General features: G+C 37.1%; 1 protein-coding gene across 1 annotated transcript; it reads left to right on the forward strand.

Moving 5' to 3' along the window:
• Positions 1 to 332: 332 nt before the first annotated feature.
• spaca4l (sperm acrosome associated 4 like) lies at positions 333 to 11665 on the forward strand. The gene is made up of 3 exons (XM_051664684.1): positions 333 to 498; positions 8793 to 8903; positions 9911 to 11665. Exons 1-3 carry the CDS (start codon positions 447 to 449, stop codon positions 10135 to 10137), a joined length of 390 nt encoding a protein of 129 aa, XP_051520644.1. The 5' UTR covers positions 333 to 446; the 3' UTR covers positions 10138 to 11665.
• Positions 11666 to 15429: the final 3764 nt, after the last annotated feature.

The following is a 15429-nucleotide window of genomic DNA, read 5'->3' on the forward strand; positions in this document are numbered from 1 at the left end:
CAAAATTGCCCACCTTTCACTTCCATTGTAAGTATCTCACTGTAACCTCCATTTTTGCTTTTTTTAAAGAAAAGGTGGAACGAGTCGACATTAATTTTTGTGGTTATCAACATTATGCCATAAATGCTGTTGACTGTGCTTAACTTGTACTGAACCCGGAATATTCCTTTAATTGGGAGTTCTAACTAATTCACATTATGAAAACCGGACATTTCCACATTCCCACAACCAAAACAGAATGTTTGGAAGACGTTTAGACCATAATGTGTTCTCTGGTATGTGCATCATCAGTTGGTCGCTAAGGCTTCTTTCGCTTCCTCGTTCGGCGGTGGAACTGGCGGTGCTGTGGGTGTGGACGTATAAATCTAGCGGACCACTGCCGTTCACATCAGTCTGACTGGAGCTTAACGGTCCTCTACAGAACATTCACATCTACAGCAGGAAACATGAACAAAATAGTTTTCAGCTTGTTTGCAGTCGCCCTGTGTTTGGCAGTGGGTAAGACGGAGTTTTTATGTTTTGAACTGGTGTGAGATTACTGAGTGTTTAACTTTATATCGATTATAAATTCATACTGAGGGTGTTCAATTAAATGGAATAGGAACTATGTGATGCTGGTAGATCATCTGTTATTATTTGGTTATTTGACGTTGTTTTGTTTGTTTTTGGGATGAAATGAACTGTTCTCTTCCCACAATGATTCAGTCCTTGTGGAACATCTGTTACATCTGAACATATTAATTTAGAAGCCTGTGGGTTATGATTCACACTGCAAAGATTCCAGTCAACATCCAGTGAGAGATATTCTGTGGTAACTTTTTCCATCATGTGATGTGCACTCCAAAAAATATTTTAGCCTGTTTTTAAGATTTATGCATTTCAATTTCATAACAAAACATCAAATCGAACTGTGTAATGTTTAACAAAATTACATTAATAAAACTTAAAATATTTCGTTATTTTATTTTATTAAAGATGACTTATTTCAATTTGATGGATTTTTGTAATGAAACTGAAATGCAAAAATCTTGAATAATTTGTGTATGTGTGTGTGTTTTTATGGAATAATTTGTGTGTGTGTGTGTGTGTGTGTGTGTGTGTGTGTGTTTATGGAATAATTTGAAATAGGAAATTATGAATATGAATGGTAATGCTGGCTTCCCATGTGTCGTATTTAAAATGATAATCATAATCATATTATATATGCAGGGTTGGGAGGGTTACTTTTGAAAAGTATTCCACTTCAGATTACAGAATACATGCTGTAAAATGTAATTTGTAACATATTCCGTTAGATTACTCAAGGTCAGTAATGTATTCTAAATACTTTGGATTACTTCTTAAGCACTGGTAGATTTTTTCACTTGTTTTGACTATAAAAACTCTGCCAGTACAGTAAGACAAAATACACATGTTAAAACTACATTCTCTGACAAACCGAAATATCTTATGCAGTGTTGTTTCTAAAACAAGATAAATCAAATTGATCTTGTTTTAAGGATTTTTAGATATTTTTACAGGAAAACAATACAAATTATTATCAAGAATATGATTTTTGCCCTAATATCAAAGGTCTTACTAGAAAAAAAGGAATTATGATCCAACGTGAATTTTCTTGATAATAAAATATGATTGTGCCTGGTAACGTGCATGTAAAATGGCTAGAAATAGCATTTTATCTTAGTGTAAAGCTGACAATTTACACAAGGTTTATTTCTATTTCTTCTGCTCCAAACTTACTTCAAACTTACTTCTCTGTCTGCTCGTATGAATGTAACACATCATAAGAAAGTGTTTCACTGCTGTTCAAATGCACTTTGGATCATATCATTTATATGTATAAATGTTTTCCATCTGAAAGGACTAAATATTAAATGAAACAAATGACAATAAAATGCAAAGTAATCTCTTCAGTAATCAAAATACTTTTTGAATGTAACTGTATTCTAATTACCAATGATTTAAATTGTAACTGTAGTGGAATACAGTTACTTATATTTTGTATTTTAAATACGTAATCCCGTACGTTATAAAATACGTTGCGTTATAAAATACGTTGCATTATTCTTGATTTGAGCCATTGGTTGATAGGATATCCTGAGGCAGAGAGACCCACCCAGATGACAACAGCCCTCTGGGCAGAACTTGCCCATTGATGTAGAACCTGTCTGTTTACCTTTAAACCACAAAAGTCCTGATATAAGATCTGCCCTGCCGTTATTTTGAAGAGTACATGGAGCAAAAAGTCAATTAACTGGGTGTTCCTTTGTGTTTGAATACATTGTTTATGACTTAGTTTTCAAAACTCATGGATCCATGTAATCCCATGTTTTTTTATTTGTTTGTTTGTTTTGTGCCCCCTCGTTTTTTTTTTTTTTCACTATTGATTTCCATGGTTGAAGTTTGGTTGGTAAAAATACAGAAGGTGTTTGTCTAACTGTAGCTTATCACACACACCCAACAGCATGCACTGATAGTCATGTTTGTATAAGTCACTTTGGTCATTTGCACAAAAGCTCAAACAGAACAAACACTGAGACTGTTGCAACAGGTTTGATAAACCTAATACATCAATAAAGGAAAAATGAAAAAGAGCAAGAGCAAAGAATGAAAGTTTACATTACATGTAGGCCATTTATTGTATATAATTCAAACATAAAATTTTGGTTTCAAAGTATGTAAATATCCTTGACAAAAAAAATAAAAAAAATAATAAAAATTAAAAAAAAGAGCTATTCACTTTAAATGTGTGTTCAGTCCCTGATGCAGAAGTTTAACGAGGACACTGTAACTTACAAGTGCCCTCTATCTTTGGATTATTACAAGCAATGCAACATTTTCTGGATAAAACTCTTAAGGTCATTAGTTTTAATTTGGGGTTCATTATTTGGGCCGTGAATCTGAAACTTGTAATATTCAAGTGATTGTCCCAGAGGGCGCTGTTTGTTTAATGATCGGGAATCCGAAGATCCATCAAAGCACCCAAAGCTTAGAAACTGTGTTGGGGAAGCTACTCGTTAACACTAACTTACCAAAACTACAAGATAGTATACAAGACTAGAATAGAATAGAATAGAATAGAATAGAATAGAATAGAAACTACTAACAAAAGTATTTCATAAATAGATTCAAAGTAAGCTTATTGAAGCTATTTAAGTTTTTTTATTTTTTTTTAAAATTCAATAGGCTAATTCTATAATCACATTGTTTTTGTACAATCAGAGCAGTATTTATCTGACAGAGTAACAATGTTGATCTCCATTACGATGACAGTATGTAACCTGCAATACACCCAATTTTATGTAACTAAATTGAAAACAGAGATAAACAGGCATATTTGATTAAATAATACATAAAATGCTGCACGGTGACATCTGGGAAACCCGTGATGATCGCTCTCTTATTTCAACATGATGACTCATGGATCAGTCACGCAGACCTCCTAACAATTATTTCAGAGAGAGAAAGAGTGATGTGTGATAATCCCATTGATAACACAATGCTCCCTCTCTCTCTCTCTCTCTCTCTCTCTCTCTCTCTCTCTCTCTCTCTCTCTCTCTCTCTCTCTATCTCTCTGTGTCAAAATGCTGATGCTATCCTGGCTTAATATGCTGAGACAACTATAAGTAAACCACCTGAAGATTAATTTTCCAGAAAACTGTACACACTGTGTCTTTGTTTTGAGAGACCCGTCCAGACTGACACAAGAACACCAACTCGAGCAATGGCATTAAGTGGGGGCGGGACTATTTGTCTGATCAACAGTAGATGGGGGCATATTAGGAAAGCAACATTTTTATATTTGCAGTTCCATTCAGTGGCGCAGAAATGACACACTTCAGCTTTAGAGGAAATGCAAGAAATCTTGTGGAACAATGAAGGGACCCAAATGATTTAAAATAGTAAATGACTTCATATCACATACAAGTTTGAGAGCTGCATTTATGCTCATATAGCACACATTTTCTTACTAAAGTAACAAAAAAATCAAGAAGAGTAAGTTTAAAAATACAAAATGCTGAGATTAGCCATCAACATCCAAGAACACCAACATAGTGCAAAAAATAAATAAAACACAAAATGTTTTTATTTGCATAGCTGGCCCATTATGATCACAATAGAGTTTGAATTTTACATTTGAAACATTTGAAAACATACTTTTAAAGGTATCATTCTTATAGGGACATGTTAAAGATTTTGTATAATTGCATTGTTATATTTAAGTCAGTACAGGTCAAGCTAAATTATTTCAGATGTCCATTGGGTTAGGTGGGCAGGGTAGAAAATGACAGGGTGAACATTCAGTGTGTAAAATTAGCCACTACATGTTTTGTGAAAGATATCCAGAAACTTGAGGATTTTATAACATTTTAAAATTGCATTAATTTTCTTAATATCTTGCCATAAAAGGGTGGATATGTTATGCTTGACCAGTGACCACAAGTTACAGTATACGCTTAAAATAAATCCAACATTATTTTGCACTTTCAAAGTGTGAGATCATTTATAGTAATTCAATTTGATTAAAGGACACAAACAAATCCTCAACTATCAGTGTTACAATTTCACATTTACCACAAAAGAATACATGCTATTGAGAGAATACAGTACTAAACACTTTTTTTCTTTTCTTTTTTATGTGAATATGTAGCACTTATTTTTGTCAAATACATTCAACATGAGGCCCTAAAATTTTTTAACTAGATTATATTCTTTTTAGCAAACTTTTTCAAATTGACTGGAAAGTCACCAAATTGTAAGAATGACCAGACTATCAGAATGAACAACAATTCAGTGATCCACTAGTCCATAGGATTGCCCTTTTTGATACATCTCAGAGATTAGCCATCAGGGGATTAGTAAACGATGCCCTTTCAGAGAGTCAGTGTGTGCGGTGACTCTTGCAGTATGCTTCAGCTGGATCTGTCTCCCACATACCAGGTGTCATTTTAACACCACTGAAAATATGGCTTGTTGCTCAAACAGAGTAAGCCAATCTGGAATGTGAGGTAGCTGTAAATCTTTCCTTTAACAACACATTTTCCATTCATCCATGACTTTCATGATGCACATTTCAAGTAGGCAGCTTTGAAAACTGGTTCAGCAGCAAAGTTTTGTAAGCTGTTGGGTGGCTGTTTTGCACAGTGCCACACAACTTTTGTGCCAAAACCACACACCGTCATTCAGACGAAACTCCATGTGCTGCTTGAAAACTGGTTTAACAAGGACCGAAGTGAGAATTATGAAGAAGTTTCACTGAAGAACTAATTAACAGTCTGTTTATTGATCACCCAGAGCACACGCATCCAGGAATACAACACTCTGAAGGAAGTACACTTGATAGGATGCAGTGACCAATATGTTTACCTGTGTTAGTGACTCATTGTGTAACGCACACAATAGTGGCTATCTGAGGGTGTTAAAGATTTTACAGATAACTGGCCTCTTATCTCTGTGTTTCATGCTGTGGTTTTTATCCCACTAGAATGGTTTAGTTTAATTGGTTCATGTTTCAAAAACCTGTTCTTTAACTATGTGACAATGACAAACTCACAATAACTGTCTGTGATGTAATGTTTCATCTGGCATTTGATCTGAGTAGAGATTTTCTTCTTGTATATGTAGGTACAAATAGATCCCCAGCATTTTAACACAATTTATTTCAAAGTATCTGTGGTACGTCATCATTTATATAGGTGTGTGTGTGTGATCCTCAACGCCTAAAGGTCTTTAACTTAGGGTGTGACCGAAATTAGTATCGTTTGTTATTTCAACTCGTTCCTCCTCTTCTTTAAAAAAAAAAAAAGCAAAAATCTGTGTTCCAGTGAGACACTTACAATGGAAGTGGGGGCCAATCTGTAAACATTAAAATACTCACTGTTTCAAAAGTATAGACACAATACATAAACAATATGTGTGTAAACATGATTTTAGTGTGATAAAATCAATTGTACAACTTTGTTGCCATGACAACTGAACATCGTAAACTCTAAAACGACTGTTAAAACGACAATTTAAAGAACTTTACAGCTCAAATAATACATGAGTTTTAACAGAAGAATTAATGTGAGTGCTTTTATAAAATTATAAGTTTCACATTTCTACCTTTTAAACCCTCCAAAAAGGACAGACGAGTCAATACATTTTTGTGGAAATCAACATTATGCCACTAATGCTGTCGATTGAGCTTAACTTGTATTGAACCCAGAATATTCCTTAAAAAGAAAAGGAATCAAAAGCAAAAAGTCATAAATTAAAAAATCTACTTTTGTGTTCATTGGACATAATAAAAAAAAATACAAATACATTTTTAAAACAACATGACTGTAAGTCAGTTATTTTTTTGGTTTGGGTGGGGGGTGAACTATTCCTTAAAATGAACTTTTGGCATTTCCAGTCACCTTCATGGCTTGAAGAATTTCACATACACATATGAAAATCACATTACATATTTTTTATTATAGATGTTTATTGTACTCCATAAACCAGACCAGTACAGCCTGGTTTTGCTGCAGTTTTTCCTTTTTTTGACCTCAGTATTTCTTGAATACTTCAGGTACTTCACATAACTCGAGCATTTTTCAAGTGAGCGCACACTTGCCTGGACTCAACACTCACATCTAAAGGCTGAAGCATGCTTTGATTTTCAGTCTGCCGCTTCCTCTTGTGTGTTGTCTGTGCATGTGCCTGGAGTGAACTAATGATACTCTTTCTCTCTCTGCCCTGTACAGATATGGCAGAAACAGAAGGGTAGTATGGTATTATGCCTTTCACAACTGAACCAGAGTCACAGGGCAGTCGTAGTGTGCATGTAGGGCAGTCTCACAAGGGATGCGTCACTCTAGGGACTTTTTACCTGAACCATGACAGAACGCTATGTCCTCAGTTTGGGATTGTCGTCACTATTATTCCACCATAGGCTCAGCAGTTTTTGGTTATTGTTTGTGTTTAACCACGATATGCTTTATAATACTTGTATATTAGAAATATATTATTTTGGTGATTATACTACTTTTCTGTAATATAAAAGACTTCATGTTTATACGAGTGCTGAATTGGATATGGTGGATGGTGACAATGATCAAGACTTAAATTTGGGTCAGTTCCTCACACAATGCCGTCATGTGGCTTCCGAAGACTTGGAATCAAGCACACAAATTGCATGGATTATGGATAGCATGTTTATGTTACTTTTTTTTATCAAATTCTTCAGACATTCTGAAAACTCCCTTTGTGTCAAACAAAACAATGAGCAAATAAGAAATAAATAAATAAAAGGACAAATAAATAATGACAGAATTTTCCATTCATTTCATGTTTAAATGTTGCCTTGGGCAAAGTATTGAAATCCTCCATAATAGACCTTATTCACAGCAGCGCCATGTTTGATTTTTAACGTGAATGACAATGGGGCTGTGAGGGATAGACTTACAGTCTCTTCAATGGCACGAACGGTATTAAGCTGTATAAAGCTCCTAGATCACATCTGATTTTACACAACTCATGTTGTCTGGAGTTCATTATATACTGAATGTTCTTGGACAGATATTTTTTAAATGTTTTGTCTGCAGAACGATCCAAAAACACTTTAAACTGAAGTACAGCCCATTGAAGAGACTGTAAGGGCATTTCCTGACCTGTAGACCGTTTGCTTTGTTCCAAAACGGTGACTAAATTGTTACAATGTTGCATTTTCTTCTTGGCTCGGTTCGCTTTCACAAGGCAACATTTGAAAACAGACCAAAACTATGTCAATAGTCACATGTGAGCAAGCTGTCCCCTTATTGGTCACTATGTTTGTTCGCTGTTCGAGGATTAAGCTCATCCATTGATATACCGGTTAAAATTATATGCCTGTAAAAAATGTGTCAACCATTAAAAATTTTAGAGTCACTCAGATGGATATGAGTTGTAAAGTTTCCGTCATGGTTATTTTTATCTGTAATTTTTTGCTTTTGCTTTATTTCTCAATTGAAACGAGCCTGTTCTCACAGATCTCTCTCTCTCCCTCCCTCTCTCGCATGTACACACACACACAAACAGCAGAGTAAAGCGCCCTAAGTCTATCCCTCACAGCCTTGTTGCATTCTCATTAAAAATCAAAGATGGTGCTAGCATGAATAAGGTCTATGAGTTGAAAAGGGAGTTACATTTAAAATGCAGAACAAGGGGGACATTTTGCTGGTGCAGGCAAAAACTCTGAATTCCGAATTGCAGACTTTGGTGTGTTGACAAATCTGAGTCCAGTTGGAGACATTGAGTCTGATCTGAATCTCTTAGTGGGTTTTTTTTTTTTTTTTTTTCTCTCTCAGGGGAAACATTTGAGAAGCAGGAGACTTCTCTCTTGGTGAAACCATTGAGATATTAAGATCTAATTTGTGAACTGAGAGCATAACGGGACATTCACACCATTAATTTAGTGTTGACACTAAGAGGTTTACAACAGAACTGGACATTAAGAATAACTCATGTAGAGAATCAAACTGGAAAATATCTCCACATTGTATGAAAGCAGACACATCAGGGTTCGCATATTTTAACCCATTCATTTCCTTGACATTTACAGTTGTTCAGTATTACTGAATACAGATTTGTTTGTCTAGTATATTAAATATTTTAGAGCAGAGACTTTTCCATGAATTTATAACTTTGTTGTTGTTGTTTTTTATTTCCACGATTTCTCCAGGGTTGGAAATCATCATTTTAAACTCTCCTGATATTTATGTCACTTAATGTTGTTGTTGTTTTTTTTGTTTGTTTGTTTTTTTTGCATCTCTCTTTATGTTGGTCAGGTCAGGCTCTGCAGTGTTATGAATGTACACTGGGTTTTGGGAATATGTGCATCACAACCCAAAAGACATGTGATGCTGGGACCCTCTGCTTCACTGGTGTCGGGATGGCTGGTAAATTCATGCATTTATTATTATTATTATTATTATTATTATTAATGTTATTATTTTTATTTTACCTTCATTTAACCAGGCATGTCACTAAAGAACAATATTCTTTTTCATAATGATGGCCTGACAAAGCTTGATCTTTTGAATTGAGCTTTTGAATTAAAAGAGTTCATTGTATAATGAAAACATACTTTACCCTTCAGATCTTCCTTCCCAGTTTAAAAAGAGTTATAGAGGGTTCCGGAAGTGTTTTTCCCATTAATTTCTTTCAAAGGGCTTCATAAAATCCTTCATAAATAATTGTGCACTATGAACCAAACCAACCAGCTCTGAGGTGAATTAAAAAAAAACTATTTGAAAATATGATAAGAAGACAAAGATACAAGACTGTGTACTTAATGTATTTCATGAGGGCACAAACAATAACACATGCCCTCATGATTATTCAACATGTTTTTTAAAAATCTAGATGAAATATCTGATCGATGGCTTCGACAGAAGCACATTGCATCGATTAACAACCTCGGAGCTCATGGCAGATCTGTCTTTTGTTTATAAGTTATTTCCTTTACAGCAGTGGTTCTCAACCTTTTTGACTCCAAGGCCCCCCACTGTCCAAGACAATATTTGAAGGCCCCCTCGCCTGAAACTAGATGTGTCTGATTAAAATAATTAATCACGGATAATTTTGGATTCTTTCAGAAAGAGTCTGTTTATAATTTTTGGTCATACATCTTTAAGTATTTGTAGCATTTTAATTAAGTTGGATTATTTTAATATTTCTTGTTTTAAATGAATTTAAAGTCATCTTAAGGCCCCCTTGTGGGTCCCAGACCCCTGGTTGAGAACCACTGCTTTTCGGTCTATTATTTTGAGGGAGATTAATTCCTTACGCTTTCTAGCAGGAAGAATGTTTGCCTAGCATTAGTTACGTCACTTGCAAATCAGTCAAATGCCTGTTCTGACTTTTTCATTTTAATCTGTTTTTTTCCTTGTATCTCTGACTCTAGCTAAATTCTTGGAGATTAAGATGAAAGGATGTCTCGAAATCACCAAATGCAACCAAACTGAAAATGTTAATTTTCCAGCTAACTCAAACACCACGTTGTACAAAATGACCAAGACATGCTGCAGTACTGACCTGTGTAACTCGGCTATGGGTCACCCACACCTGTCTGCTGTCAGCTTGACCTTTGCCACTATCTCCTCTGTGCTCATGGTCAAATTCCTCATGTGAGGAACACCATTTCAGCTCTCTATCTCACACACACACAAAATGTTAAAACAATTTACATTTATATGATCCTCATCAATCATATTTATGCACATTCAACATATTCCTGAGAAAAATGTACTGTACATCCTAAACTGGTCAAATTAATATTTGTTTTCCCCTGTTGTCAAATATTTAAGGGACTTAAATTAAGGCAGTTATGAACTTAATGCTTAAAATTGGTCTGTACACTGGAAATTTGTTCAAGTTTTAAATATGTAATTATTTTACCAGGCAACTATTAACCTGTTTCATGTGACGTCACTGTATGACAGCGCCACCATGTTTGTGATCAATATTTCATATACCTTAGACAGGATCATCACAGATGTTTTTAAGTACTGTGACAAAATCAGACCAGAAAACAACGCAAAAACATTTGTAACGTCTGAATGAGAGATGTTTATGTTGATGTACCGGTGGGCGTGTGTACTTGCCGGTCACACATCAGACTCGCCTGTGTCCGTGGATGAATCGTGGATAAAATATCTTTAAATGTCCTCGAAAGTTCAATTTGGCAATATTTTTGTAGTCTTCAGACCCGTATGAACTTTTCCTGGGACTTGGCATGGATCAAAAGCAATTTTTTATGTTTTTCTTGATATCGTTTTTCGTGTTTTTCCATTCACCGGCATTGTTTCCTCCCGCTGATGGTCACAAATATGGCGGCTGTGGGGAAAAGTGACAACACTGAAACAGGTCAATATATAGAGTAGAATATCAGCAATGAAGAACATCCAGCATAAAATGACTCCACACAAAATCAACACAAAAAACATTAAACATCTATTAAACCCAGTCATATATAGTTAGATTGTGTCATTCTAGCTGTTAATATACACATTCATACAAACACACACATTTCCACATGCACTAAAACCTTGTTAAATAAACTTGTTGACAGCAGGTTGCTGTGTATGTTTATGACTTTATTTCTCATTATGTTTTTGTCGTTTCAGTTTCATTTATGATATAGGTCTCCTGTTTGAAATTAAACTAGAGGTTGTCAGAACATGAATGCATGAGCAAAGTTTATCATACATGAGTTTATTAAATCACTTAATCAGAAAAATTTGGGGATTTTTCCATAGTATTTTATATGTATTTCTATTCATTTGAAAAGGTCATTTTGTTTTATAATAAGCTTTTTTCACATAGGCAATTTTGTAAAAAAAAAAAAAAAAAAAAAAAAAAGTAAAGCTTTGACCACTGTTTTGTGTTTGCTTTTCTTTTTTTTTTTTTTCTTTTTTTTTTTTTTTTTTATAATTATTATTATTATACAGCCTTTGTTCTTGGAGAAAAAGAATGTAAATTTTTATTTTGTATACCATCATCAGTTTCAGTCAGGACTGAGATGATGTGAGCTGTAGTCACACTGATCGAGTGCCGTGCCCTGCATTGACAAACGTTCTGTTGTTGTAATTGTCATCATAATGTGTGATGTCATTGCAAATGTACAAGCAACAGAATTGTAATAAAAGAGTTCAACAACCTCTGTTGTTTGTGTTTGATGTCAGTTTCATTGTGACCGGACGAGACCAGCAGGTCCAGCATGAAACATGTTCTTTTCTAACTAAAGCTGATCACTTCTAATCACCACAGCAGCTTGTGCTAGTTCACAGGAACATTATCCATATCTGGATCAATGATGTGGAGCTAATTTTTTTGTACAGATCTATTCAAAAATACATTCTAACGTAATTCACACAAAAAATGACTCAATGATGAACATGTTTTCAAATGTCAGTCGGTGTGGTGTCACCAACATGTAGGTAAACATTTTGTAGTCATGTGACAAGAAAACCATACAATAGAAAAATAAACAATACAATCTTTGCTCAAAGGACGTTGTACAATTTGCTATTCCTGTGTTTGGTCTGAGCTGGGTAAAAAAAAAAAAGTTTTAAGTTTAACGCCCCAAAAACAAGGAACAACTTACAGGAAAACTAACAAATTTACTAAGCTCCCTCTATTGAGTGAATTTACGAAGCATTTAAATAACCTTAAGTATAGTAATATTGTAAATTGCCTTTGTGATATTTATCTGCAAATACTTATGTATTTTGCATATAGTACTCTGTGTAAACGTCAAGAGCAAGGAAGTGAAATCAAGCTTCAAATCATGATTGCACCTGGAGACTGCAGATGGCACGATTTATAGTGGAAAAAGAGTTCTGTTTTGGTCTGTTCTCACCCAAAACCGAGTGGATTGCTTCAGAAGACATGTATTAAACCACTCCAGTCATATACATTACCTTTATGCTGCCTTTATGTCCTTTGGAGCTTGAAAGTTTGGAACCAAGTGCGTAAACTTCCATGTTCTTGCACTGATTTTCTAAATAAGACAACAATGTGTGGTCATATACTGTAAATGCATTAAACAGCTTTCCTTTAGTGGGGAAAGGTCATAAAGGCTGAAGAATAATCGTCACAGGTAGATTTTTGCCTATTACACAAACAGCTTTACCGGTGTTGTGGAATTGCAAAAACAAACCTGATACTAGCCACCACCCAGGTGAAGATGGAGCAGTTTCATTCAGCATTTGACCATAACAAAAATAATTTAAAAAGGGACACAGGGTAAAAAAATTACTATGCAATGTAAACTCTGCCTTCTGAAAAATCCTGTCCACTGCAAACAATTCCACATCAAATCTAAAGAAGCAGTTGGAGGTGTGCTTTACATTGCATCTAATAAATTCCTGATGAACACGTTACCTATAATTTGAATTATGAATCTGTATGTTATAAAACCATGTGTTGCTATGTCTTTGGAAGGGTTTTATTCATCAAAATGCACAAAGACACGTCATTTCATACTCACAATGAAATCCACACATAAATGCAGAACCGATTGCATTAGTGAGGTAAAGTTAGTTTTAGTTAAAAAATGACTTTCGTACTCCACTTCAAAAATGTACATGAAGGTGCTTTTGCGATCAATTTTCAGACCATACATTTACGATCCATGCTTCTAAATGTTTGGACTAAAGCGCCACTCAAAGGATTAGCTTTCTCATGATGAATAATAATGCAAGTTACTAAACACTACTGACAAGGGCGTAGCAGCCGCGGGGGATGTGGGGGACACATCCCCCGCACTCTTTAAAACGTCATGGTTACTGGTGTAACCTCCGTTCCCTGATGGAGGGAACGAGACGTTGGTGTCGATGTAGTGACACTAGGGGTCACTCTTGGGAGCCCGAGACACCTCTGGTCTTTGATAAAAGGCCAATGAAAATTGGCGAGTGGTATTTGACATACGGGTATAAAAGGAGCTGGTATGCAACCACTCATTCAGGTTTTACGCTGAGGAGCCGATATAAGGTCCGGCCATTTCAGCAGGTAACTACGTAACTACCAGTGTTGTGGCAGGAGGGACCAACGTCTCGTTCCCTCCATCAGGGAACGGAGGTTACACCAGTAACCATGACGTTCCCTATCTGTCACTCACTCGACGTTGGTGTCGATGTAGTGATACTTGGGGTCCCTATACAAAACGCCACAAGGCTGAACGGTGTTACGTGAACTGGCGGTGTGTGGTGGGCAGACTTGCTGTGTGCCTCATAGCCAGCACACCAGGTCGACACGTAACTTCCCCCAACACAGTTATGAGTGTCGAACGGCCCTTTTGGGGACAAGTCGACTACCCAAAGATAGAGACAGGCTTAACCCAGTCGTGGCCTCTTTTCCCATTCTCTTTTTCCACTCCCTAAAAAAGAAGGGGGATTATCCGACTGGGCTGCCAGGTCTAGTTGGGGGGTGTCCCTCCCAAGGGTATGTGACCCAGGGAGGAAGGAAGCCGCTCTTTTGCTGAACTGTTGGGTACCGCAGCCAATTGGGCGTGCAGCGAAATCAAACAAAATGGCAACAAAAGATTTTCCACCCGGCCCTCTACCGGGGGATGGAGTGGTCTTTCTACCAGCTCCACGTGAGTGGGTTCCCTCATCCCTGGGTTGCCCGTCTCAGTGGTGCTTAGAGGACCTCTGTGGGTTCTTCGGTACCGGCTGTGAGACGGGTGGCGTCGGCTTCCTGCGGTGGGCTCCACGCCGGGGCCGGGCCGGAGGGGCGGGCTGCGGCGGAGCCGGTGCTGTCACTGCAGGGGGACGCCCTTGGCGACGAGCAGATGGGGTGCGGGGTCTTGAGCCGCGCCGGGGCAGGATGTGCCGGATTGCCTCCGTCTGCTGCTTTACCGTCTTGCGGTACGAAAGCAAGCCGCGACCGCAACGTTGCCATGGTCATGTTCTCGCAGTGAGAACATGAACCATTCATAAACGCTGCCTCCGTGTGGGTCACGCCCAGACACAAAAGACAGCGATCATGACCATCCAAAGTTGAGAGAAAACGACCGCAACCAGGAATAACACACGATCGGAAAGGCATCTTTAGAAAGACGCGTCTTTAAAAAGACGTTCCATGTGTGTGCTCTTTTAGAGAAATATACTCTTTTAGAGGGGAAAAACAGTCTTTCAGAAGATATACTCTCTAGTTTTTCTGCCGAAGCGCCCAGGGGCGTTCTCTGCAGTGCACCAGTGCAGAGGAGGGAGAAGCCGCTGAAATGCGCCATAAGATCCAGCAGAGGTGAATGAACAGTGCTATTCAGCTCAATGAGCATGACCGTTCGGCTCCGAAGAGAAAATCTGAATGAGTGGTTGCATACCAGCTCCTTTTATACCCGTATGTCCGGGGGAGTGGCATGCAAATACCACTCGCCAATTTTCACTGGCCTTTTATCAAAGACCAGAGGTGTCTCAGGCTCCCAAGAGTGACCCCTAGTGTCACTACATCGACACCAATGTCGAGTGAGTGACAGATAGGGAAAGGTGATTTTTGTCCCCTGCACTTTTCCATGCTAAACCCATACCGAGTCCAAATGGTGGATTTGTATACAGTATTCTTTGCATTTTGTTACTTTCATACATCCAGCCAATCACAGGTGAGTTTCATGAGCCGAAACAACCCTTACGTAATAGGCCATCAGTCAGACAGTCTAATCAATGCGGCTCTGTTCATTTCTACAAAGTTGCTTTCAACAATGCTCATTTATCCATGTTTTTATTTGCACTGATGTTGAACTAAATTAATAATCTAGAGATGAGGAACACACAAACGAGAGTTATTTATCGGCATATCATTCTTGATTGGCCGCATTATGTGAAATGCACTGCAGGAAAAAAACAAAGGACTATCCTTCTTTAAAGCACACATTGTAAGTGGAGTTTATTAGTGATCGACCGATATGGGTTTTTTAATGGC

Source organism: Myxocyprinus asiaticus, chromosome 30 (assembly GCF_019703515.2).
Source record: "Myxocyprinus asiaticus isolate MX2 ecotype Aquarium Trade chromosome 30, UBuf_Myxa_2, whole genome shotgun sequence".
Taxonomy (NCBI): Eukaryota; Metazoa; Chordata; class Actinopteri; order Cypriniformes; family Catostomidae; genus Myxocyprinus; species Myxocyprinus asiaticus.